This window comes from Drosophila erecta, unplaced genomic scaffold (assembly GCF_003286155.1).
Source record: "Drosophila erecta strain 14021-0224.00,06,07 unplaced genomic scaffold, DereRS2 tig00000092-arrow-pilon, whole genome shotgun sequence".
Classification (NCBI taxonomy): domain Eukaryota; kingdom Metazoa; phylum Arthropoda; class Insecta; order Diptera; family Drosophilidae; genus Drosophila; species Drosophila erecta.
The window spans coordinates 5,441,889-5,464,890 of record NW_020825207.1 but is presented as its reverse complement, the minus strand read 5'-3'; the positions used below and the strand labels follow the sequence as shown (position 1 = coordinate 5,464,890).

At 39.6% G+C, this 23,002-nt stretch overlaps 8 protein-coding genes across 21 annotated transcripts; 3 read left to right on the top strand and 5 right to left on the bottom strand.

The window, feature by feature from the left end:
* The first annotated feature begins 144 nt into the window (after nt 1–144).
* LOC6546724 (uncharacterized bolA-like protein C8C9.11) lies at nt 145–708 on the top strand. The gene has a single exon (XM_001975841.3). The coding sequence runs from the start codon at nt 195–197 to the stop codon at nt 453–455; it is 261 nt and encodes an 86-aa protein (XP_001975877.1). The 5' UTR covers nt 145–194; the 3' UTR covers nt 456–708.
* LOC6546725 (mevalonate kinase) lies at nt 145–2,113 on the top strand. Its single transcript, XM_001975842.3, has one exon. The coding sequence runs from the start codon at nt 851–853 to the stop codon at nt 2,021–2,023; it is 1,173 nt and encodes a 390-aa protein (XP_001975878.1). The 5' UTR covers nt 145–850; the 3' UTR covers nt 2,024–2,113.
* Nucleotides 2,033–2,711, bottom strand: LOC6546726 (transcription elongation factor SPT4). The gene is made up of 3 exons (XM_001975843.3): nt 2,525–2,711; nt 2,306–2,468; nt 2,033–2,240 (listed from the first exon to the last, which is right to left on the bottom strand). Exons 1-3 carry the CDS (start codon nt 2,591–2,593, stop codon nt 2,122–2,124), a joined length of 351 nt encoding a protein of 116 aa, XP_001975879.1. The 5' UTR covers nt 2,594–2,711; the 3' UTR covers nt 2,033–2,121.
* A 145-nt stretch (nt 2,712–2,856) lies between these two features.
* LOC6546727 lies at nt 2,857–3,772 on the bottom strand. The gene is given in 4 exon segments (XM_026980759.1): nt 2,857–3,098; nt 3,101–3,302; nt 3,353–3,511; nt 3,566–3,772. Coding segments are annotated over 4 exon segments (714 nt in total). The 5' UTR covers nt 3,677–3,772.
* Nucleotides 3,773–3,914: 142 nt separating this feature from the next.
* On the top strand, nt 3,915–7,560 carry LOC6546728 (muskelin). Of its 3 annotated transcripts, XM_026980757.1 has the most exons (11): nt 3,915–4,016; nt 4,075–4,278; nt 4,357–4,569; nt 4,640–4,982; nt 5,068–5,206; nt 5,261–5,862; nt 5,930–6,148; nt 6,202–6,521; nt 6,574–6,730; nt 6,792–6,921; nt 6,977–7,560. In XM_026980757.1, the coding sequence occupies exons 2-11, from the start codon at nt 4,085–4,087 to the stop codon at nt 7,219–7,221; spliced, it is 2,562 nt and encodes an 853-aa protein (XP_026836558.1). In that variant the 5' UTR covers nt 3,915–4,016; nt 4,075–4,084; the 3' UTR covers nt 7,222–7,560. The 3 variants fall into 3 exon arrangements, with proteins under 3 accessions (XP_026836558.1, XP_026836559.1, XP_001975881.1); XM_026980758.1 differs by having other exon boundaries at nt 3,927–4,278; nt 7,004–7,560; XM_001975845.3 differs by having other exon boundaries at nt 3,927–4,278.
* Nucleotides 7,561–7,626: 66 nt separating this feature from the next.
* On the bottom strand, nt 7,627–10,544 carry LOC6546729 (G protein alpha q subunit). The gene is made up of 9 exons (XM_001975846.3): nt 10,143–10,544; nt 9,348–9,903; nt 9,075–9,259; nt 8,857–9,011; nt 8,539–8,667; nt 8,334–8,463; nt 8,123–8,276; nt 7,933–8,040; nt 7,627–7,816 (listed from the first exon to the last, which is right to left on the bottom strand). The coding sequence occupies exons 2-9, from the start codon at nt 9,472–9,474 to the stop codon at nt 7,734–7,736; spliced, it is 1,071 nt and encodes a 356-aa protein (XP_001975882.1). The 5' UTR covers nt 9,475–9,903; nt 10,143–10,544; the 3' UTR covers nt 7,627–7,733.
* A 423-nt stretch (nt 10,545–10,967) lies between these two features.
* On the bottom strand, nt 10,968–11,575 carry LOC6546730 (G protein alpha q subunit). Its single transcript, XM_026980174.1, has 3 exons — nt 11,439–11,575; nt 11,199–11,382; nt 10,968–11,129 (listed from the first exon to the last, which is right to left on the bottom strand). The coding sequence occupies exons 1-3, from the start codon at nt 11,546–11,548 to the stop codon at nt 10,968–10,970; spliced, it is 456 nt and encodes a 151-aa protein (XP_026835975.1). The 5' UTR covers nt 11,549–11,575.
* A 3,876-nt stretch (nt 11,576–15,451) lies between these two features.
* On the bottom strand, nt 15,452–22,610 carry LOC6546790 (G protein alpha q subunit). 12 transcript variants are annotated; one of them, XM_026980066.1, is made up of 10 exons: nt 22,439–22,602; nt 20,966–21,059; nt 18,799–19,312; nt 18,491–18,675; nt 18,267–18,421; nt 18,008–18,136; nt 17,288–17,417; nt 17,073–17,226; nt 16,649–16,756; nt 15,452–16,135 (listed from the first exon to the last, which is right to left on the bottom strand). In XM_026980066.1, exons 3-10 carry the CDS (start codon nt 18,914–18,916, stop codon nt 16,053–16,055), a joined length of 1,062 nt encoding a protein of 353 aa, XP_026835867.1. In that variant the 5' UTR covers nt 18,917–19,312; nt 20,966–21,059; nt 22,439–22,602; the 3' UTR covers nt 15,452–16,052. The 12 variants fall into 12 exon arrangements, 8 of the variants coding, with proteins under 8 accessions (XP_026835867.1, XP_026835869.1, XP_026835868.1 ...); XM_026980068.1 differs by lacking the exon at nt 18,008–18,136 and adding an exon at nt 17,626–17,754; XM_026980067.1 differs by lacking the exon at nt 15,452–16,135 and adding an exon at nt 16,293–16,432.
* Between the last annotated feature and the right edge of the window lie 392 nt (nt 22,611–23,002).

The window sequence follows — 23,002 nt, the reverse complement described above, 5'->3', positions numbered from 1 at the left end:
TTCAAATTGAAATATTTTTGAATAAGTCGCAGCAATCTCTCGAAAAATAAAATTTTAAAATTTGAGTGGGGCCAGAGTCAGTAAAGATAGAAACCACCAACCGGCTTATGGAAAACCTGTTTTTAACCAAAGCCCCAAACGGTCACACACCACTTCATCACCTCGCTTCGTTTGAAAAAAAAAAACCATCCAATATGAGTAAATACGATTCAAAGTACCTAGAGGAGAAGCTCAAACGGGAACTGCAGACGGAGTACGTGAGTGTTACGGACGAATCGGACGGCTGTGGCGGCAAATTCAGTGCCGTAATCGTGTCGCCAGCCTTCAGCGGCAAGACCCTTCTCCAGAAGCATAGATTAGTCAACTCGACGCTGTCCGAAGAACTGAAGGAAATCCATGCATTCTCCCAGAAATCCTACACACCCGAAGAGTGGGAGAAAGTGAAAGCCCAATAGTAGTTGCAAAAACAACATCACATACACATATACATATAGACGGGCGGTACAACAACAGCAAAGACTAGCCGCAAAAACCTGTTGTTCGTTTGCTGATGGTTGGTTGTGCTTTCCGATTGAAGAAACGAACAAACCGAAAAACGCCAGTCGCACAAAGAAAGTGAAAGGGAAAGCACAGGAATCGGCAGGCAGAAATAGGAGTTACCGAATAAACAACGCAAATGATCCACTAAATGCATAAGTTACATAAAGAAGCAGCCATAAAAGTTTAAGTACTCGTCGCAGGTCGTCCACTCAAAAGGCATTAGCATTACAATTGGAAATAGCTGATAAACCGATAAAGCCATAGCCAAACGGAATACGAAGCACACAATACACAGAGATCATCGAGAACAATGCTCAAGTTCCAGGTCCATTCTCCGGGAAAGGTTATCCTCCATGGCGAACACGCTGTGGTCTATCACCGTCCCGCCCTCGCCGCCGTAGTGGGTTTGGGCACTACTCTCAGATTCCGGCAGCTTGAGGACAGCCAGGTGGCAAGTTTTCAACTGGAGGCCCTTAACTGCACGCTGGAGATTCAGTTGCCGGAGTTCAACAGCTTCCTGGCTGAATTTAGGAGTAAATATCCATCGGACAGCACTGCCAAGCTTTTGGAAGCCGTCCGCGCAGAGGTGTCCAAACAACTTGAACGATCCGGAGGCAATGCACCCAAGCAGCACACGCAGCGGGCATTTGTCTCCATATACTATTTGCTGGCCGGCGCTGTACTCTCTGCACCCGGCGACACAAAGCTGACGCTGCAAACCGGTTTCCAGGTACAGGTAGACAGCCAGCTAACCGTGGGTGCGGGCCTGGGCAGTTCCGCCTCTTTTGGAGCCGCTTTGGCCACGACATTTCTCATTTTGGCCGGACACTTCGATAGAGACAGCTACTTGGCAGAAGCAAACCAGGCGTTGATCTCGACATGGGCTTTCGAATCGGAGCGCGTTAATCATGGCACGCCCTCGGGTCTGGACAACACCGTGTGCACCTACGGCGGAATGTTGCGGTATGTCAAGGGCCAGGGCTTCCAGTCGCTGAAGATCCAGAAACCATTGAACATCCTGCTGGTGGACAGTCGTGTGAGTCGCAGCACCGCGGACATTGTGGCCAAAGTGCGTCACCTGGGAGAGGCCTTTCCGCAGCTCATTGAGGCCATTTGGCATGCTTGCGAGGAACTTGTTATCGCCGCCGTTCCACTCTACGAGAGCTTTGGCAATGCCCAGGACGATAGCGCGAAGTTCGAGCAACTTGAACGCCTTTTCCAGATCAACAATGATCTGCTAAAGGCCATCGGAGTGTCGCATCCGAAACTGGAACAGATCTTTACCATCGCTTTCAAGCGTGGCTTCTTTTCGAAGCTGACGGGCGCCGGTGCAGGGGGCTATGTCATCGTCCTGCTTCCTGAGAACTACGAGTGCAACGAGGTCTACTGGAAGCTCAAGGAGGAGCTCGAATCGGCAGGCTTCGGTGTTCATGTTACGACTGCCGGAGGCGAGGGATTGCGCGTTAGTTCGCTGGATGACTGATGCGGTTTCGTTTTGTATTGCTACTGTATGTATTCGTGGATTTGTTATAACTTAAAAATAAAGATTTATACATGTATTTTGTACGGCAAACTAGTTGTTTAGCGTTGACTTCTGTCCCGAGATTTGTAGACAATTCCACGGTTCTTCATGTCGCGTAAGGTGGACTGAGGCAGAGTTCCAGAAACAGATATGGCATAGATACCACGAGTAAAGCGGGCTAAAGGAGAATTATTCGAAATCTATCAGTAATACCCTTTGGAACCCAAGTTTTTAAGGCCTTACCCAATCTTTGCCACTTGGCCACCCAGGAATCGGTAGGCGTGGTGAGGGCAATAATCCCATCAAAGTTGTTGCTTGTGTGATCATAGACATTATCCTTGTTGTTCTTCATACACAGGAACTCCTCGCAGTTTTCGCAGCCATCAGTCTCAAATTGATCAAAACTCTGCGGGCGATAGCTTTCAATAAAAATTTGTCGAGTCTACGTAAAACATAACCTACTTTCACTAGGGAGCAAACGAGACAGGCGCGAAGTCCTCGCAGATCCTTGGGTATTGCGTCAAAGGCCATTGTTACTAATTATTTGCTGTTTTAAAACTAAAAATACAAATTCCGTGCGAAACCAAGCCACGACACTGACAGTGTGCCCGTATTCGGTGAGTACCGGTTACAACCGACAAAAGTTGTCTGAAACATTTTCACGAGACTAACCTTTGGTATACGATAAACGTGATCTAAACACTAAATATTTCCTTAGTTGCGAAAAATATTCGTAGCTAATCAAAGTATAAGTTATACTAAATATATATATATATATACTGTATACAAGAATTTTATACAAAGCTGAACGGCTTGGGCAGTGGCTTTATCTTTTTGTTCTTGTAATAATCCTCTAGAATTTCAAAATATATCAAAACCGAGCCCAAGTGAATTCCTGGATTGGCTCCTGAAAAGTTAAATGCAATTTTGTAATCGTGAATTGGGAGTATGGGTAGAGAGACCTCGTCCAAATGAAAGTTACGCGCACTCAAATGACCCTTAAGAAACATATATATATATATATAGCGCATGTATAGAGGAGATTTTACTTTTATAAGCTTACCCTATAGGGGCAACTGTGGTTTACATTAGTCCATTTCGTCAAATGCATCAAGGTGTATTTTTCCAAAAAATTTCGGTGTGTTTTATTCTTCAACAATTGGCAAACATCAAAGTTAAATTTAACGGCGAAGGGCTTATAAAAATTGGAAGAATCCTTGTAAAATACTTCTACTGTCATCTGAAAATTTTCAAAGTTATTGTAATACTTAATTTAATGATCATTCTCACTTTAATATCAGTTATTGCGTCCCTTATGTCGCAGTCCATGTTCATTACCGATCGGGTCCAGTTTATCGGCTTCAAAATGCAAGAGACATTGCTGAAATATACTCCGTTTCCTATGCACTCAGTTTTTCTGATTTTGAAAAAGTATCCATTGGAATAGAACTAAAAACTAAAATATTTTTGAAATCTGTAGGCTATACGGGTTTATTGACGCACAATGGTGTTTGGAATGCACAATAAAATGCCCAAGTATACACACGAGATATCAAACCACTTTGCCATCATCAGAACAAATAAACATAAATCCAGCGCAATAACTGAAAGCATAGCTAACTACATTTTAATAACTTTGTTCAATTTATAAAATGGCTTCACGGGTGAACGAACAAGTCTTTAAATAAATAATCGATATGACGCGATACACTGATCTACATTTTAGGCAAAAATCAATCTGTTGCATTACTTGATTTGAGTTTACATTTTAAATAAAAAGCTTAATTTAATATGTTACTTACACAATGTTAATTGCTTGTATGCAAACGTAATGTTAGACTATCGTGTAATCGGTCTCCTTATGAGATAACAGCTACGCCCCTGGCGATCAGCTGTTACGCGGTTGTTTTGGGTGTGGAACAGGGAAGCACAGAAGTTCGGACAAGAAAGAAAGGTAATAACAGCTATAACCGAGCGCCGTTAAACATTTACCGCTAAAATCGTTGGAATAGAACTCTCGCCATGTCCTCCTCCTCGACATCGAGTCCCACGGACAACAGCTCGCACGGATCGGTGGCGCTGTCCTCGGCCCTCAATCCGTCTTTGAATCCGGTCTCCGGCACGAGTACCAGCAGCCAGAAGCCTTTTTCCCTTTCCGAGCGCCTGAACTTTGAGATCTACCGTTACTCCAGCTACTCGCCAAACTATCTGCCCGAGTAAGTTCTAGTCTGGAAAAGAAAATGGTTGCCCCGCATTTCGTAATACTTTTAATTTGCATTCCATTCGATTCGTAGAAACGTCCTAGTGGACTGTCCCAACGACCAAACATCTAGGTGGTCCGCCTACACCAACAGCCCGCCGCAATTCCTCACCTTGAAGCTGCGCCGTCCCGCCATTGTGAAGAAAATCAAGTTTGGCAAGTTCGAGAAGTCGCATGTGTGCAACATTAAGAAATTCCGTGTTTACGGCGGCTTGGAGGATGAGCACATGGTATTGCTTCTGGAGGGGTAGGTCCATCAGCTGGTTCTCCGAAATACATTCTTTAATAAACCTCATATGTATGTACATATATCCTAGTGGCCTGAAAAACGACAACGTAGCGGAAGTATTCAACCTGCGCTGCCTGACCGAAGACGGTTCAGAAAACCTACCAATACTGTACCTCAAGATTGTGCCCCTGCTCTCCTGGGGTCCGTCCTTCAACTTCAGCATCTGGTACGTGGAGCTGCATGGCCAGGACGACCCCATGTACACCAGTGCTCGCATGAAGAACTATAACTCGCTGCGCGAGGTGGAGATTATCAAGCTGTGTCTTAAACACTTCCGCCAGCAGGGCTATTTGAGTGCCTTTGGGGCGCTCCAGGAGCAGACGAATGTGCAACTGGAGCACCCGCTGATAAGCGAACTGCATAAGTGTCTGGTAAGTAAGGAATGCCTAGCATAGATCAAAATTTTATAATTCTTTGAATACTTGGTATTATATTCAAAAAAAATCGTAATTTTAGGTTTTGCAGGGCGACTTTGAGAAGGCTGAACGCTTTATAGTCGAGTGCATAGACGAGGGTCTAATGGATGAGTATTTACATAAGCAGGACTACAAGCACAGTTGGCATATGAAGCATACCGAAAGCGATCTGAAGCCTGGTAAGTATTTCTACCTCCAAACAGCAATCATCAGCTTAACTTCCTCTTTTTCAGGCAACCGCGGTGGACACCAGCTGGTGGTGGATGCCAAAAGAAGACTTATTTATCTCTATGGCGGCTGGGATGGCTATCAGGATTTAAGCGACCTTTGGGTATTCAATATCGAAGATGATCAGTGGACGCTACTGTGCGAAAGGTCAGAGCTTTCCAATGGGCCCACACCGCGATCCTGCCACAAAATGGTCTTTGATCCCATTAGCGAAAATGTGTTCATGCTTGGTCGTTATCTGGACAACTCGATTCGAACTTCGGATTATATAAAGAGCGACTTTTACCTCTACGATACGAGGGCCGGCAACTGGATGCAAATATGCGATGACACCAGCCAAGTGGGTGGTCCTCAGCTTGTCTATGATCACCAGATGTGCATGGATGCCGATAAGCGTACAATTTACGTTTTCGGAGGCAAAATACTCACGCCTCGCAGTGTCAATGCCACGGGCGCGATAGAACCAGAATATTCGGGGCTGTTCTCCTATCACATAGCAACGAACACCTGGGCTCAGATTCTGGTGGACTGCCACCATGCCAGCGCTTCCCTGACAGATGTGATGTCCATTAAGTCCAGGATCACACACTGCATGGTTTTTCATAACGTAGGTTAAGTATACTTAATGAGTATGTATGCACATAGCACATATTTGTATTTCTGCCCTACATTAGAAACATCGAAAACTTTACATATATGGCGGACAGCGAGGCAAGGAGGATCTTGACGAGTTTCTCAGCTACGATGTAGATACCCAGGCCATATCTGTTCTCAACAAGGAGCATCCCCACCACGGAACCACCGCTGGCAATGAAGCTAAATTCGAACCTTCTTCTGGCTATACATTGCGTGCCACAATTGACTGTGAACGTGATGAAATTTATATTTTTTCTGTAAGTAATTCTGACATGATTTCAGCGCTCATATATAATTGCTTTATTTTTAGAGCCTAAGTAAGGTTAAGGATCGTCGTGATATACAGCATATTGATGCATCAAATTCCTTTTGGGTGTATTCCTTGCGCAGTCACAAGTGGTCAAGGATATATTACTGTCGCCATAGTGGCCAGGATGCAAACTCTATCAACAGCATGAATATTTTGGGCGCCAGCAAGGGGGATGGAACCATAGAGCCGTGTCCCCGCTATGCCCACCAGCTGGTCTATGATGATGTGACTAATACCCACTATTTGTTTGGAGGAAATCCGGGTATCTGTCAGCAGCAGCAGCTTAGACTTGATGATTTTTGGCTATTATGCTTGGAAAAGTATTTAAAGAACAAGCTGGATGTAGCCGAAGATAATTTACTTATATTTTAGGCCCAAACGAGAGGAGATCTTAAAGCATTGTCGGTTTTTAGTGCGTAAACTGCGCTACGAGGAGATGACGCGCCAGGATCCCTTAAAGGCAATGCAGTACTTACGGCATCATATAGCCGATGTCATTGACCATAGCGATGCGGAGCAGTTAAATAATGTATGTCTAAAAAAAATACGTAAGATACTTGGCCTTTTTTTATCGCAGTTTAATTCTTTAGTTCCACAAGCTTGCGTCTTTGCTTTTCAAAAACCATGATGGTAACCCCGAAAGGGAATGCACCACACCTGCATTGGGTACTGATGCAGATGATCTCGAAACGGATTCCGATGTATCGGCAAAGATTAAAGGTTTTGTTAGTCAATGATTATTTTTTTTTTTAATACTGAGCTGCTATCTTCACAGAGGAACTGGCTGATGGACCCGCTACAGAGAATCTATCCCTGGAGTCCAACGAGAGCATGATCTCTTCTGGCATCTCGGAGACTGCCTCTAGTCCGAGCTCCTCCTCATGCACCAAAAGAGCGCGGGCGGATTGCACTCCCGAGCTGAAGAATAAACGAGCTTTCCTGTTCAACAAACTGGTGCAACTGATGCCACCGAGCATGGTCCAACCTGAACGCAACCTTAGCGACTTTGTGGTCATGTGAATGTCCAAGTGCCAAAACAGATTCAATTCGAGCCCCCATCCAAGATTATATTTAGCTTATTAAGTCTGTGAAAGTTTCGTTTTGAACTCTTGATCAATATGATGTTTAATTCGCTTGTTTGCCAATATAAGGTTTTACGGTTAATGCAAAGCATAACATATATATGATTTTATTGTGATAATTCACGTGTACTGAAACCCCGGCTGAAGGCAGCTGGATTCGTAGTTAGTGCGCCTAGGTGAATAAGAACATTATGTAAACCATGTTATATTTAATGGATTGTATGTATATGTAAACATAAGCTTGAAATAAAAACTGTTTTTTAATGTCCAAAAGCAACAGCCGCCTCTAACATACTTTATTTTATAACTTACAAATATTTAAAACAAAATCGGTTCTGCTGTACATACATTTATTCCTTTTTTATCTTAAAATATTGTTAAATTGTAATTGATACGCAAACCTCGCTCCTTATTAATATTATTAAAATAGACAATTTTTAGAAATCGAGTTCACAGCAAATTAGTGTCCCTCAGATGCGATTCTAAAATTGTATCTTTAACAGCAGTGAACACAAACCTAATATTTTCGGTTCCTAAAAACAAAAACAAGATTTAATAAGTTATTGTGGGATATGAGCTTTCATTTTACAGACAATGAAACACCAACATGGAAATTAATTAAGCGAAGAGACTCTGATTTTTCACTTACTCGTAGCAATGGTGAAATGAGGATAGATGATCTTGTAAGGATCAGGATTCACGCTAGTAAACATGTTTAGTATGAAATCTCGGGCTGCCTTGGCATCCTTCTTTGGACCTGTTTAAAAAGAAGTCGAAGCAAATGTTTTTTTTTATAGAAAATTATAATATATATAATGTTGGTTTTAAAGACCACTTACCAGTGTACTTGGGAAAATAGTCTGCCAAATCCGTTGTTAATATTTTCTCCTCAAATAAATCCTCCTTGTTCAGAAACAAAATTAATGATGATTTTTGAAACCATGGAAACGAAATTATATTGCGAAACAAAGCTTTAGATTCCTCCATCCGGTTCTGAAAAAAAAAACCATATGATTATTCATATCCAAATATGAAATTTTAAAGAAATACATCATTCTCCGATTCAGCCAAAGACAAATCAAATTCGGATAGAGCAACCAAAAACATAATTGATGTCACATTGGAAAAACAATGAATCCACTTTCTTCTCTCGGTTCGTTGACCAGCGACGTCCACTAATCTGTATAGTAGTATTTAATTGTAGTATTAATAGTAGTATTGAAGTTATTCATTTCACTATATTTTAAACAAATACCTTATTAAAAAACGGTCCAACTTGAATGGATACTCAACAATATTGGTTGTTGGCGCACGAGCATGAAGAATATCCTGATCCGATGCCTGGTAATCAGTCTTTTCAATTCGAGCTAAGTTTTTCATAAAGCTATTTGGAAGAACGAAACGACTTAGCTTTTGTTTTTAAAGATATGATTTCCAAGGCATAGATCCAATTATATATCAACATGTATGAAATCTCTGTTTCATGTTAAATAACCAGACAATAAATGCTCCTATGTGCAGCATAATTGATGTATGCTTCAGATATTACGAAGTATATCAACGGCTAACTCACTATTCAGTTGAATCAGTCAGCTGGTATTCCCTACGGCGACTGTAGCACTCCTGGATGCCAGCATCGTTCCAAAGCGTTTTGATGGCCTTTGTGTATGGGGCGTCCAGCCTGGTAACTGTCTTGTAATCGATGCTCTTCACCAGATCGGCAAGTTTCTGTGGAGCATACGTGGTCGTTGGAGACAAATGACTTGGTATTGGGCTAGGAGTTACACTTACACTATGCTCCTGCTGACCGTAGGGAATCTTCAGAACATCCATTGCATTGATCATGGACTGCATGGCCATGAATAAGTTTTGGAAAACATTTTTGGTGAAATGCTTCCGTTCCTTTTCCAAAAAACCGTTGCCGTGAATAATGCGCATTTGTTTGATGAATGTGGTCTTGCCAGATTCGCCTGTGCCTGCGATTGTGGATCCGCGTATATGGGTCATGAAATCAATTGGGAAGTGTAATTTTGTGTAATGATTTTATGCTCCGATTTCGCTTACCCAGGACCAGCACTTTAAGCTCGCGCCGTGCTTTTTTCTTATCCGCTCTCAGGACCTTATCAATTTCCCTACTGATACGCCTCTCTTCACGAGCCTGTTCCGATAAGCAGCATTCCAGGCACTCCATTCCAGCAGGCCTACTTCCCCCAGGGGACTCTCTTTCTTGACTAGATGACGACTATTTAGAGGCTGACAAAACTTTATTTATTGGGCTGTCAATAGGTTGGCAGAGTGAAAGTGTATACTTGATTCGTCGAAAGAAAGTAGCACATAGAAGGAAGAGTTTCGTACCCTGTGGCGTATTTCGAGATCTATAGAGCTCGAAGGTTCACTGGTACCGAATCTAGCATGCAGATTCCAGTGACACATGTGTTCACTCTTATGACGACTCCGAAAGTTTTAAATCGGCTGCTCATGAGCACATATCTGAGACGATTACTTCATCTGAAACGATTTTCAACTACTGTAGCTGCTATGTCGTCTCGCTTTCTGTCCGGGAACAAGATCATTTATAATACTTCTTGTCAGGCGAGCTATCCGAATAATATTATCTGCGCTGTTAATAAAAAACAAATGTTACTGATGACTAAAATAAACATCTTATCGAGTTTCAATTACAAAATTTATGCCGAAACCCAAATTTTGAACTGTAAAATGTTTTATACCTAAATTGTGTATATAACATTTTTAATCCGGTCGACTGAAATGATTCATTCATATACGTATGTATATACATATATACACATTAGTTTCGGATAAAATAAGTAATAAATCTTTATATAATAAGTGACTTACGTGTTTTGCAAAGTTTTTCTTCCTATTTATTACTTCAGATGAGAAATTTATTTCACTGATTTACCGATTTAATTTTTTGTTTGTAGGGCGTTTTCCTATTTGTTTTTTTATAGGCTAGTTTTTCAAGTGATGAAATGATGTACTGAGACTTAGTCACAATTTTTTTTTTTAATATTATTTTTGAAGTAATATTGAATTCGCTTATTTACAGTTATGCAAGATATATGTGTTAACTTTTTTATGTTTTTAGGTTTATATTTTATACATAATATTTGGAATATATGTTCTGTGTTGATGGTTTCTCTAAGACTAATTGGGCGGCGATCGGTTAAAAATAAACCGCATGTTGTTGAAAATGATCGAGCACTGAGCTTACTTAATCCGCCCTACTCAAATCACTAAAAGCAGTTTCTAAGAGAATTTGTAACATTTTCGAATTCTCTTATACTGACTCCACTGCTTTATACAGTGGAAACCTCTTTAATGTAGAATTACTTAATTTTTAATCACAATAAGAGCTCTCAGAACACACAATGTTTTTTTATTAACCCACAAACACCCAAAACTGTAAATGCCCAAAAAGCAATACAATATTAAAAAATTTATTGTATAATACGGATGTCAAATACTTAAATGGTTAATACCAAAATAAACATTTATTTGAAAAATCTACTTGTAAAAGTACAGCGGCGGATCAAAATCCAGAATTAGAACAAATTACTTTCCTTTAAATTGCAGTGCAAAATGGTATCCTTAACTGCAGCGAACACAAAGCTAATATTTTCAGTATCTAAAAATAAAGAATGGTTGTGGTCGCCCATGGACTCACAATTCACTATCCAGTTGTTCACTATCAGGCAGCGGAAATTCCCTACGACGAGCATGGATGCCAGCATCGTCCCAAAGCGTTTTGATGGCATTCAAGTATGGATCCTCGAACGTGGTAACGGTCTCGTAATCGATGCTCATAACCAGATCGGCCATTTCCTGTGGATTTTAGGATTTCGTTTGCCGTTTCAGATTAAGTGACTTTTATGAGGTCCGTGATTCACTTACACTATGTTCTCCCTGACCATAGGAAATCTTCAGCATATCCATGGCCTTGATCATTGACTGCATGGCCATGAATATGTTCTGAAAAACCAGCTTGATGTACCCACGCTTGTCCTCTCTGAGTAACCGCTGCCGTGGATAATACGCATCTGTTTGATGAATGTGGACTTTCCGGAATCGCCCGCCCCTGAGGATATACACACATTTGATCCTGGATATATTACAATTCCCCGTTCAACGTACCCAACAGCAAGCTCACGTTTATACCCCTTCATCTCCAGGCTCAACTGTTTGTCAATTTCCTTATTGATACGCCTTTTTTCCCTTGCCTCCGTGGAAAAACAGCAGTGCATATCTATGCTGACTTTATAATTGAACGCTTGCTATATTTATCTCAAGGCGCGTTTTACCAGTATCCGAACTTAAATGTATCTTTTCTGACTCCTACTGGACCAGTTTACCGTCTAGCCAAAGATTGTGATGTAAGATGCGTATCGCCTTACTCCTGGTTTTTGTATATTTTATTTAACCAGATTTTTCACTTTTTTCCGACGCCTAAAAACACGTCCGTACGCTGTCGAAAAATGCCGAACACTGATTTGCAAACCATTTTGGGAACAAAATTACAAAAGCTCCTTAAATTCTAAATTTGAAATCTCTTGATAAATCACATCAGAATCCATTATTTAATCCAGCCCTACTGATAAGTTCCTTTTGAATCGAAACCCGTAATTTAAGGATTCCGTTTTCCAGGAGTTAGAGGATCGCATATCGTAGTCAGTCACATAAGCAGAACACAGTAGGAGGTCTTTTCAATATACTTTTATTTATATTATATTGGTTTTTTCATTAATATTAAGGTGTACATAGATACTTTTAATTATCTAAAAAATTTGTTTAGTTACAATTGCCACGCATACAATCGCCGTTTGCTTCGTCAATATGATTTGTATGACAAATGTATAGACACCCAGGAAAACCCCGTCCGTCCAATATCAATATCAATTTAATCAATTCAAATGCTACAGTTATCAATAGTCGGCCCATGGACATGTTGGACTGTCTCTGTCTCCAAATCGGGGATTCTGTTCGGGATTGCCTTAATCCTAGGCTAAGCATGCAGTTCCAGTGGATGTTTCATTAGCTTCTGATTTACACGTATGTATACTCGTATGCTTAGGTGTGCGATGGAGAAACTAGACTCGAATATTACTATTTCTCCCTAAAGTCGCCCGAACTCACAACTAATATTTCTTACTGCTTAGCCCGATGCTGAGTTTATAGGGTTTATAGGTGTGCTTACACCGAAAACATCGGCTAGCCATTCTTATTATCGATAATGTAGTTTTCTTTAACGTCAAGGGCGATTTTCATTTGGGATTCTTTTTAATTGTTTTTTTTTTTGTTTTGTTTTCTTTTTTTTTTTTTTGCTTTTCAAGCTTTCTTTTGTGGAATGTGGTCATTCTTTCATTTACATACATAGTTAAAGTAAAAACTAGCCACCGAATGCCATGCCTAAATGGTTTTCAATTGTCTGAAAATTGTGGCCATACTTATCGAGTATCAGGCCCAAAGGATCAAATTGCATCCTTCGCTATCATTCCGCTCTAGATTTACACAATTACATAAATTTCCCATTTAAATTGTTGTCCCTTTTGCTTGCAGTTCTGTTTGAGTTTGTTGCTTAGAAAATTTCTTTGTTTACTTTTTTTAATCTTAATTCCTTACAATATTCTGAAATTCCTTTAGCAATCGTCGGATTTGTGTATTATGTATTCGGCTTCTCTATATTGGAAATACATATCTAGTAGATTCTTCTGCGTTACTTCGGTTTTATCATGTAATTTTAGTTATTAATCGTAACAATTGTAAGTGTAATCAAAATTATAAATTGTATATAAAAATACAAAATACATACATTAATGGTTTATATCAAATTCTCATTTTATTATTATAGTTCACTTTGAGTTTAATGTACACTTACATACACATGCTCGATTATGTGGTATATCTCAGGAGGCTTTCGAATTCCCCCGCGAGTAATTTCCCAAATATTTACATACAACTGTCTGACTATCGGTGCGTATCATAAAACTAAGGAACCAATCTATCAACCCAAAGCACAACAAACTGGCAATACACGCATGCTGATAATCTGAATATTTTGGGGTATTTAACAGGCTCCAGTAGTGGTAAAACAAAAAGAGAATCAAGTTTTGAGTACCCACTGAAGTCTGTCCTATATAATTTATGGGAATCATTTTAGTGGAAAGGCACAAAATTCTAGGGAAATCATACCGAAATCGACCAATTTAAAGTGTGCGTATGTGTGTGGCTGCAAAATCCGGAACATTTTTATCATTGAAACCGCCGAAAAACTCGTGTATCTTGGGATGGAATTTTCAGAAGAACCAAACCGGAACGAAAGGATCAAAGTAAATGGGAGACTTTGTCTGCTCGCCGATGCCGATGCAATTCATTGGACGGAAAACTATATATATGTCAGTGTGTGAATGTCTATAATGCCGTGGATATAAAAAACGGGCCAGGCCAAAGATCGATTTTGGAGCTACCAAATTGGATGCCAGCTGTGAATTTGTATTCGCATCAAGAACCTAAACCGATTCCATATCCATATCCATTCCAATCGGGCATGCATGCTCAAAACTCATTGGCTCTGTGCTCTCTGCTTCATTATTTAAAATACACATTGACTTATTGAAGCTTTTTAAAAGCTAATCCATTGGTTAATCATAAAAATGGTTTAATTACTTTACTTTTACTTTCACTTTCACTAGATGTGGTTACGAGGATTAAAGCTTTATACAACACACTGTTGAATCGTACTTAAACTAAGATGCTCCTTGGTTTTTGGTTATTCGCGGTCATAGGATTCTCAAATCTCCACTGCCATGGCAAAGTATCTATTCTTCTGTGGCCCCGAGTGAACTAAACTCCAAGTGATGAGTTGAGGGAATCTCGGTTAAAACAAAATAAGTGTAATAGTAAATTATGAAAAACATTTTGCTTCATATTTATTTTACATACATGTACGTTTCAATTGTTTTCCATTTTATTTATTTTTTGTTTCCACATATGCGTAGAGTAGAATTGTTTTTATTTGGATTTTTACATAAATAATTTGTTGATGGGGTTTTCTATTTATGTGCGTCTCATTTAGTTATCCTTGTATATTAAATTAAACTAAAATTATAAAAACAAAAACAAAACACTGGACCCACTTGGCTGACATCGCCGATTGGGGATAGCCGCTAAGCGAGTCCCTTGTTGCATACATTAAGATCTATAAAATAAGCAAACAACTAACAAAGTTAATGTAAAAAGTACGAAAATCAAGCTATTTTTGATAACAATGTTTCGACTGAAATTTTGATGGCAACAAAAGTACGTGAGAGCAAAACTTTCTTTTCTGATAGTTGTGTTTCTCGACCAGTATTGGTATATCGCATTTGATTGGATTTAACCTGATGTCTGATTAAATATCAATATGTTGTATTGATTTTGCTGTTGCATGTTGCATGGGTGGTTATCGACATTTTTACAAACACGTATTTAATGAATGCTCCATGTAAATGTTTCTGGCGTTTCTCATACAAATTTATATCCTATATCGTTTGTATTGGTTTGCATGCTTTTCATTTCTTTTTCTCATGGTATTAATACGAATCGTAATTTACAATGAATGGAGCTCCCGCAATGCAAATTAATCAATTTTTAAATTGTTACATATGCGTTTATGAATTATTATATCTGCTTTCATGTATAGTTAAATATTCCGGTAAACAATAGTATCAATATTTACGGTTTACGGTTTACGGTTTAGCTTAATAAAAAATACGCTATTATCTGTGATTTCGTTTTCATTCATTTTATCAGCTTATCATTTTCGGTTTATTATTTTTACACGCCTATATGCCCTGAAATTCTAATAAGAAACTTCTTGCATATATAATTCTTTGAATATATATATTTCGGGGGATTTTTACGCAAAAGTATGGTTGTTTTTTTCTGTAGTTATTTAGTAAAATGTTGCTTTATTATTATGTTATGCTTCAGTACGACAAAGTTGTTTCAGTTTGTAGTTCCTTATCAAGCTTTTGATTAAATTTACGTTTCATATTTTGTGTTTCGGATTTTATTACAAAAGTTACTATAGTAATAAATTTATTTAAATATTACAGCGTGACAACAACTAATTCGGACGATATTTTGTATAAAAACTTTTCAAGTAAATCAAGTTTCTTGTGTAGGAAGGAAAAACTCCCATCAGTCTTCCAGGCTTGAATCCGAAATAAACTGGCGATTTATTCAAATCTAACCAAAAACTATATCGGTTGGTTCCCAATCATTTCTGGCTACTGTCTTTTTGACTTTCAAGGGTTTTCCTTTTCGAAACGCTAATAAAATCACACAACGTTTTCTGAAAACGTTGCAGTTGAAAAGAATACAAATATTCCAATATAAATTATTGTTTTACGAATCGCCATATTCGTAAGGTAAAGCGAGAAACTTTGCCCTGATTATTTGTTGTCACACTGTATCAGATTTTGTGTTATTTTTCTCTCAAATTAAAATGTATACATCTTTTCCATCATTCTGTTGATGCGGGTTTACCATATCAGTTTTCGTATTCTATTTATGCTACAATTTTCGGTTCCTGATGTAACAAACGTAAGAAACTTTTTTCGGGTCTAATTTATGCCTAATTTTCGGCCACATTCGCTCGCTTCTCAATTCTTCTTTTATATTTAGTAAATATGCGAAAAAGGAATTATATGAATGTGTATGTGTGTTTGTATAAAAATCACAAAAATAGTTTTTCGATCCAAATCCAGTTTAGACCAAATTATATTCCTTAAGGTTCGATTGCAGAATTGTGTCCTTAACAGCTGCAAACACAAACCTTATATTTTCCGTATCTAGACAAAGAAAAGAAGGCGTAGTTAGTTGATTTAGTCAAGAAATCGTATGATAGTACACTGCACACATACTCCATTCACGATATTTAACAGATTTAACGGATAACAGACTATATTGAATTTTTATTGATGGACTTTGAAAAACAAATCATATACATTATAATTAAATAATTCATTTGCATTGCCACTTTTCCTGAAATCCGCACTGCCCGCATTAGCCCAAATTGAATTCCTTAAGTGCATTTTGCATAATTGTATCTTTGACAGCGCAGAACACAAGTTTGATGTTTTCAGTATCTGTTTACCAAGAGATCGTTGTTTTATTAGAAATCAGTTCGTTAACAAATTTGATTAGCGATACTCTACTCTCTACTCTAGATCAGCGGCAAAAGCAAATGCAAATGTAAATGTTTTTCACACAAAAGTTTACCTTTTAGGCAAGTCCCATTAGGCTGAAAACTAAAATCACATCCACACGCATTTTCTGACCAAACACCGAGCTCGAAAACTTACCTGTAGCACACGTGAAATGAGAATAGATAATTTTTTCGGAATCTGGATTTAAATCTACAAACATTCGCAGTATAAACTCTCGGGCCGTTATTGCATCTCGCTGAGGACCTGTTTCGATAAGAAGGCAAATCAGAGGTTACGTCTAGCGTGGTTCTACAAAAACTAGCAAAAATAATCTACAGATGATATTGGCGATTTGAGGCATTTGCATAGGTCTTAGGTACATAAGGTGAATGTAAGGTGAAAGTCCACCTGTGGCCGTTGTGAAATGCGAATAGCATTGACGTTCGGGATCTGGATTGCAGGCCAAGTACTTTTTCAGAACGAACTGTTTGGCCGCAGCGTGATCCTGTTTTGGACCTGGTTCATTGCCGCATAAAATCGTACATAATTATGGCCACCAAATACCATTCGGAACACTTACCATCGTATTCGGGAAAATAGTCTACCAAATGCGAATACATTATTTTCTCTTCCAACAAGTCCTTCTTATTCAGGAAAAGAATAACTGACGAATTTTGAAACCAAGGGTATGTAATTATAGTACGAAATAAAGCTTTAGATTCCTCCATTCGATTCTGTGAAAGCGTATATTTAATTATTAAATGTAAAATATATATTTTCAACTTGAAATCATACCTCATTATCAGATTCAAACAAGATTTGATCGTACTCCGATAGCGCTACCAAAAATATAATTGATGTCACATTCTCAAAGCAATGAATCCACTTTCTTCTCTCGGATCGCTGACCTCCGACGTCCACCATTCTGTTTATTAGGGAAAATACATTATTGTAAAACAGTTAACACACAAATTTACTACATTTAAAGCCAAACATACAAGCATTTAATTCTAGAGCGCAAGCCACGAATCTATTAGTAACTAAAATCTAAGACATCGTCTCTCACTAGCTGTACAATAACCATTTACATTTCTAGCCTTGTCGAATTACCAATTCATATCTTGAATATATACCTAAACACAATGCCATCCAAATCGAATGGATACTCAAGAATGCCAGTTGTCGGCACACGAGCACGCAGAATATCCTGCTCAGTTGGCAAGTAATCAGCCTGTTCAATTCGAGCCAGATCGCTCAAGTAGCTAAATTAGATAAATTAGTACACTTTTAAAACAAAAAACGGAACAAACAGAAATGGCAAAAGTAGATTTGCAACCCGTCTCGGTCCACCAACTTCGCTAAAGGCCCTAACTAGGTCCCAAAATTATATGCTTTGAAAGACATGCGCTAAAGGTATTCTTAAGTATTTAGATACAAAGTAAAAATATATTTGAACCATAACCAAAAAAGAGGTAATGCACATGCAATGAAGTAAGATGAGAAAGATGGTAGTACCTAAATCTGATTTCTTCTAAATCAAAGGGATACTCAATTATCCCTGTTGTCGGCACACGAACTCTTAAAATGTCTTGCTCAGTGGGTAAATATGCAGGTTGAGCCACACGATCGAGATCCTTCAGATAACTATACATAAACAAGACCATTGATTTAGTTTGCATTTTCGTTTCAGTAGTTTCAGTCTCATCAGTTCGTTTTTGGGTCATTTTGCGAAAGGACTTAATCCCTTCCCTTTGCCTGCCAACGGGTAACTTACTATTTGGCTGAATCAGTCAGCTGATATTCCCTACGACGATCATAGCACTCCTGGATGCCAGCATCGTCCCAAAGCGTTTTGATGGCATTCAAGTATGGATCCTCGAACGTGGTAACGGTCTCGTAATCGATGCTCATAACCAGATCGGCCATTTCCTGTGGATTTTAGGATTTCGTTTGTCGTTTCAGATTAAGTGTCTTTTATGAGGTCCGTGATTCACTTACACTATGTTCTCCCTGACCATAGGAAATCTTCAGCATATCCATGGCCTTGATCATTGACTGCATGGCCATGAATATGTTCTGAAAAACCAGCTTGATGTACCCACGCTTGTCCTCGTCCGAGTAACCGCTGCCGTGGATAATACGCATCTGTTTGATGAATGTGGACTTCCCGGACTCGCCAGTGCCTGGGGTTAAAGGATTGAACAATATATAGCCATAAGCGCCGGGCATACAATGCAATTAGCGAGGCGGCTTCAATTGCATTAAGCCAGGCTAAGTGCAATCAAAATGGGCCACGCTCCACTTACCCAGTAGTAGCAGTTTAAGCTCGCGGCGCGCATCTCTCTTGTCTCGGCGCAACTGCTTCTCGATTTCCTGATTGATGCGCTTTTGTTCCTTGGCCTCCTCCGATAAACAGCACTCCATGCTAACTAGATTTATAGACGCTTTCGCGTGCTGCTGCCACTACGCTCGACAGGCCGGGCCGTTCCGTATATAAAATGTATGCTGTTTGGATTGGTGGGATGGTCTCCTGGACTCCCTTCTCTGGACCCTCTGACACCTAGCTAATTGGTTGTGTGGCGTGCGCTGAATTCACCCGTTCCAAGTTACAGATTCTGTTTCAGTTTCGATTGGTGCATTTGTACTTCGGCTTTGCTCGCTCTGCAGACCTCCTCCAGCGCGCTTACGATCCAGGCTCTTTGGCTATTGCTATTGCTAATTACGGGTCTACGCTAAGTTCTTGACCAGATTTCGGTTACTCGGAGGCTGAGAGTGATGGTTACTAATGAACAAAGACCACATCGAACGATCCAAGAACATCTGCAAGTAGACAAAGCTTTGATTTAGTACTTGCATAACCAAACTGTAGGATCTATGCAACTATGGCTCTTACGGACGACCACCACAGTTGTTGGCCCAACGAGAGTTCGCCGCGTTGTGTCCCGTGCTGGCAATTAACATTTCATATTTGCTAACTTGCCCCACTAGCTGGCGACGTCGATGACGACGTCGGATATAGATGGCCCATGGCTACCCATGACTACCCCTAGACTTCCTCTGACCATGGCATTGGCTTTGGTTCTAGGTACTGGGCCTGCTCTCTCTGCGCAGACCTGGGATCGCCCTCTACCAGGTGGCTATAGATTGAGGAAGCGTTCGCCCAATGCCCCTCCGCCAAGTTCAATGCAAGAAAGCTGATTTTGGAAAATATATGGCTTCGCGAGAGTGTTCTCCAATTGGGTGAACCAACCACCCAATGTCTATGGGTCTATGGATATGAAGAATTGGTCTACAATTCTACTTCAAATGTAATAAGCAACCAAGAGAAACTTAAAATGCAATTAAACAAGTTATGACTTAAGATCATTAAGTCGAATTTTGAGATGATTCTTGTAATTACAATATAGTGCGAAAAGACCATAATACCAGGAATGTCGTTATTTGTATATATTTTACAACCAATTCTAATTTTTAGCTTATCTTTTAAAGATGTTAGTCCACCCAAATCCTTAGTTCATTCATGGGTTCAGCATAGGGCATGCCTATAGAATATAGCCTATAACCACTGGTGCTATTTCCTCTCTTTCCCAACCCCCAGTTTATATATCGTGGGATGGCTAATCCAATTTCGTTTGGCGAACACATTGACATGGGTCGAGGTAAGGCTTTCAGCATGACCACTACCAAATATCGATGGAATACCTAACAATAATTTTGACAATAGTCTGAACAGGGGAATTTGGCGGGCCCAAGTGGCCAAGAGAATATTGAGATTTGGATATTCACGGCTAGCCGCATAGAATTTGGGAGGATTAGTGGGCTGCACTCGGAACACATTGCTCACTGAGCAAAAAGCCACAAAATCTAATTAGCAGTGGCAGCAAAATTCAGGGGCAGGGGCACGCAATTGGCGCAATGAAGCGTTTTTTAGCAATAGTTTGCAAGATATATCATGCCACAACATCTGCGGTAGAGTTAGCCACCGCGAACTGGTCTTATCTGCCTTACATATTGTATATGCTTATGATAAACCACTCAGAGATAACGTTTGATATGCCTTCTTAATCTTTAGACGACTACTGCTCTTCTGAAAATCTCCTTTCTAACGCAAGCCATTTCCGCAAACCGATTCTCGATCGGAAATACCTACATATGTACATGTTACTCATGCAGTTCCTTATCGCATCCTCACCCTATTTTCGCTGGAGTATTTATGAGCTTATATTTCAGATACAAAAGTACCCTTTCATTATAAATTACAGCATTTTTATGTGATCTTGCAGTTACGAAAGGATGGCTCTTACACAAAATAAAAAAATTCGAATGATGTGGAGGATAAGCTTGCCAATTTGACTAGTTCCTTGATTTGGATTATAATATTTTTGGGCAGTTTTTGGTGGCAACCAACAAGTGGTCGAGTCGGAAATAAAACCAGGAAATTACGATTCTTGTATTCATTTCAGAATTACTTACTTAACAACATTACGGAGACACGGGACTAAAGGTATTCAGACGAGATTCTCCAAAAAGATGTTCCGGTTATCGTCTCGATTTGTTTTAGCTACCACTATGTTATAGAAAAAATATTGAATTTCGGGTTTTAATACTCCGATTTTAGTTCTTCCGGATTGATAGTGTTTTATATTTGTTTTGGTTCCCTGCCGATGTTCGGTCTGTTTTTTTTTATTATTTTTAGTTTAATCACGCGATTTGCTTTGCGTTGCGGTGCGTTGGTTGGTCATACGTTTTTTAGTTAGCTTAAACTTATTTCAAAAGCATTTCGTTTTTAGTTGGTTTGCGGTTTGGAAAACATTTGTTTTTAAGGAACGTGTGTAGTTGGTTATATATTTTTACTGGTGCTTTGTAATATAAAAGTTACGATAACGTCTGTTCGGCTTCCTTTTAATGTAAATGTGATACTATTTATATATGTAGATACATATCCATATATATGTATATATATATATATATATATATATGTAGTTTTCCCCTTTTGCTTCTAGTTTTCGGTGTGTATGAGGGCTGTTGTTGGTTTTTAACGTTTCTGCTTGTTGTTGTTTTCAAACACCAGTCTGTAAATGCAACGAAGTTTCAACAAATATTCATTGTAGTGTAATTGAAACGGAAAAGTATGTACGGCGACGGCGACGACGACGACGAGCGGTCTTCAAATTGATTTCACACGAAACACTTAGTGGCTCCTTTTGTATTTAATTTTCTGCATATTTTATGCTTCTTGTATTTGTTTATTTTTCTGTATGCAGTGGAACTGCAAGTAAAGAAGAGAGACAGAGAGATAAGGAAAAGAACGATAGGGGGTGGCATGGGTGGTGGTAAGGTAGGAATATGCATTCCGGAAAATCATCATCATACTGGCTAAGGTAAACACACACGACCCCCAGCTCCCTTTTTTTTTTTGCCTTTTTTTGGTTGGCCCACCCGATTTAACCCCAAAAATATGCACAATCCATCAGGTATTTCCACGACCCCAACAATATTTTCGTTTAGCCGCACCGTTTAGTGGCAAAAGAAACCACATTAAGTTAAACAAACTATGGCTTTTTTAAATTTCGCAACTTTTTTTCCTATTCGTAGTGTTTTCCTCGGGCAAGCAGTGCGACTTGCTGCGCACTGCTTTACGAACGAATACACACAAATATAAGCGAGGGCGTTAACGAAACGAAAAAATTTTGATAGCAATGCGATTCGAAGATTTCGCGATTCGATTCCCCGTTTGTTAAACAATTATGGGGGGCCTTGCCTAATGGCCAGCACCGTTTGCCGAAAAAACACACTTTACACTGGCATTTCGGAGAACGTTTTCGGTGCTGCTAAAATTTTTTTTGTCGAGGGGGGGGACTTTTTCGGGTGGCTGCCAGGCGGCCGCGGATGGCGACCCCTGGCTGGCGGGTAGTCCGTTTGACGGGTAACTTGCTCGAAACTCACAACATATTCGATTTGGCATCGCTCGCTACTCACAACATATTTAATTTTGCATTTTTCGCTAACGTTGACGCACGACCCGACTTTCGATAGCAGGAGGCGTTATTTGTCCGAACCTATCGGGACTATCGTTCTTCGATATCGATGGCGGAACCTATCGGGTGGCCTTTGAACTAGTGCTGGCAAGACATCGATGTTGCAATCGATGCCTTTAAATCATAACCTTCGTCGCATTACTTAAAGAAGACTTCTTAATTGCAGCAAAACATTTTATTCAAATTTCTAATAGATAAAAAGCGATTTCCCTGCCCTACAGCTCAATTTAAAAATAAAGTACTTTCGATATTTTTGAGTTGCCATCCCAATCCCACACAAGCCGGGAGCTGCCAGGAAGCAGGAATTGGGGTGGCAGCACCGGATATTATAAACATATATGGTGGCAGCGCCCGATATCCTAAATCCGGATGACAGCGACCTACAGCTTTAAAAAATATTAACTAGGGTGACCTTTTCAGAGCATGAAAGCGAATACATAAACCATATTCGTCAAGCTGTGGCCCGAACCTA

What these genes read in the sequence shown, in the direction of transcription:
- LOC6546724 (XM_001975841.3), top strand. Translation starts at nt 195, where the DNA reads ATGAGTAAATACGATTCAAAGTACCTAGAGGAGAAGCTCAAACGGGAA.
- LOC6546725 (XM_001975842.3), top strand. Translation starts at nt 851, where the DNA reads ATGCTCAAGTTCCAGGTCCATTCTCCGGGAAAGGTTATCCTCCATGGC.
- LOC6546726 (XM_001975843.3), bottom strand. Translation starts at nt 2,593, where the DNA reads ATGGCCTTTGACGCAATACCCAAGGATCTGCGAGGACTTCGCGCCTGT. An exon ending in TCGTTTGCTCCCTAGTGAAA is followed by an intron (nt 2,469 to 2,524) that starts GTAGGTTATGTT and finishes TATCGCCCGCAG; the next exon opens with AGTTTTGATCAATTTGAGAC. An exon ending in GGCCAAGTGGCAAAGATTGG is followed by an intron (nt 2,241 to 2,305) that starts GTAAGGCCTTAA and finishes ATTCTCCTTTAG; the next exon opens with CCCGCTTTACTCGTGGTATC.
- LOC6546728 (XM_026980757.1), top strand. Translation starts at nt 4,085, where the DNA reads ATGTCCTCCTCCTCGACATCGAGTCCCACGGACAACAGCTCGCACGGA. An exon ending in ATGGTATTGCTTCTGGAGGG is followed by an intron (nt 4,570 to 4,639) that starts GTAGGTCCATCA and finishes CATATATCCTAG; the next exon opens with TGGCCTGAAAAACGACAACG. An exon ending in TGTATCGGCAAAGATTAAAG is followed by an intron (nt 6,922 to 6,976) that starts GTTTTGTTAGTC and finishes CTATCTTCACAG; the next exon opens with AGGAACTGGCTGATGGACCC.
- LOC6546729 (XM_001975846.3), bottom strand. Translation starts at nt 9,474, where the DNA reads ATGGAGTGCCTGGAATGCTGCTTATCGGAACAGGCTCGTGAAGAGAGG. An exon ending in TGGCTGAATCGGAGAATGAT is followed by an intron (nt 8,277 to 8,333) that starts GTATTTCTTTAA and finishes TTTTTTTTTCAG; the next exon opens with AACCGGATGGAGGAATCTAA. An exon ending in CTATTTTCCCAAGTACACTG is followed by an intron (nt 8,041 to 8,122) that starts GTAAGTGGTCTT and finishes CTTTTTAAACAG; the next exon opens with GTCCAAAGAAGGATGCCAAG.
- LOC6546730 (XM_026980174.1), bottom strand. Translation starts at nt 11,548, where the DNA reads ATGCACTGCTGTTTTTCCACGGAGGCAAGGGAAAAAAGGCGTATCAAT. An exon ending in AAACGTGAGCTTGCTGTTGG is followed by an intron (nt 11,383 to 11,438) that starts GTACGTTGAACG and finishes GTATATCCTCAG; the next exon opens with GGGCGGGCGATTCCGGAAAG. An exon ending in ATGGTCAGGGAGAACATAGT is followed by an intron (nt 11,130 to 11,198) that starts GTAAGTGAATCA and finishes TAAAATCCACAG; the next exon opens with GAAATGGCCGATCTGGTTAT.
- LOC6546790 (XM_026980064.1), bottom strand. Translation starts at nt 18,916, where the DNA reads ATGGAGTGCTGTTTATCGGAGGAGGCCAAGGAACAAAAGCGCATCAAT. An exon ending in TGTTTGAATCTGATAATGAG is followed by an intron (nt 17,227 to 17,287) that starts GTATGATTTCAA and finishes ACGCTTTCACAG; the next exon opens with AATCGAATGGAGGAATCTAA. An exon ending in CTATTTTCCCGAATACGATG is followed by an intron (nt 17,009 to 17,072) that starts GTAAGTGTTCCG and finishes GCAATGAACCAG; the next exon opens with GTCCAAAACAGGATCACGCT.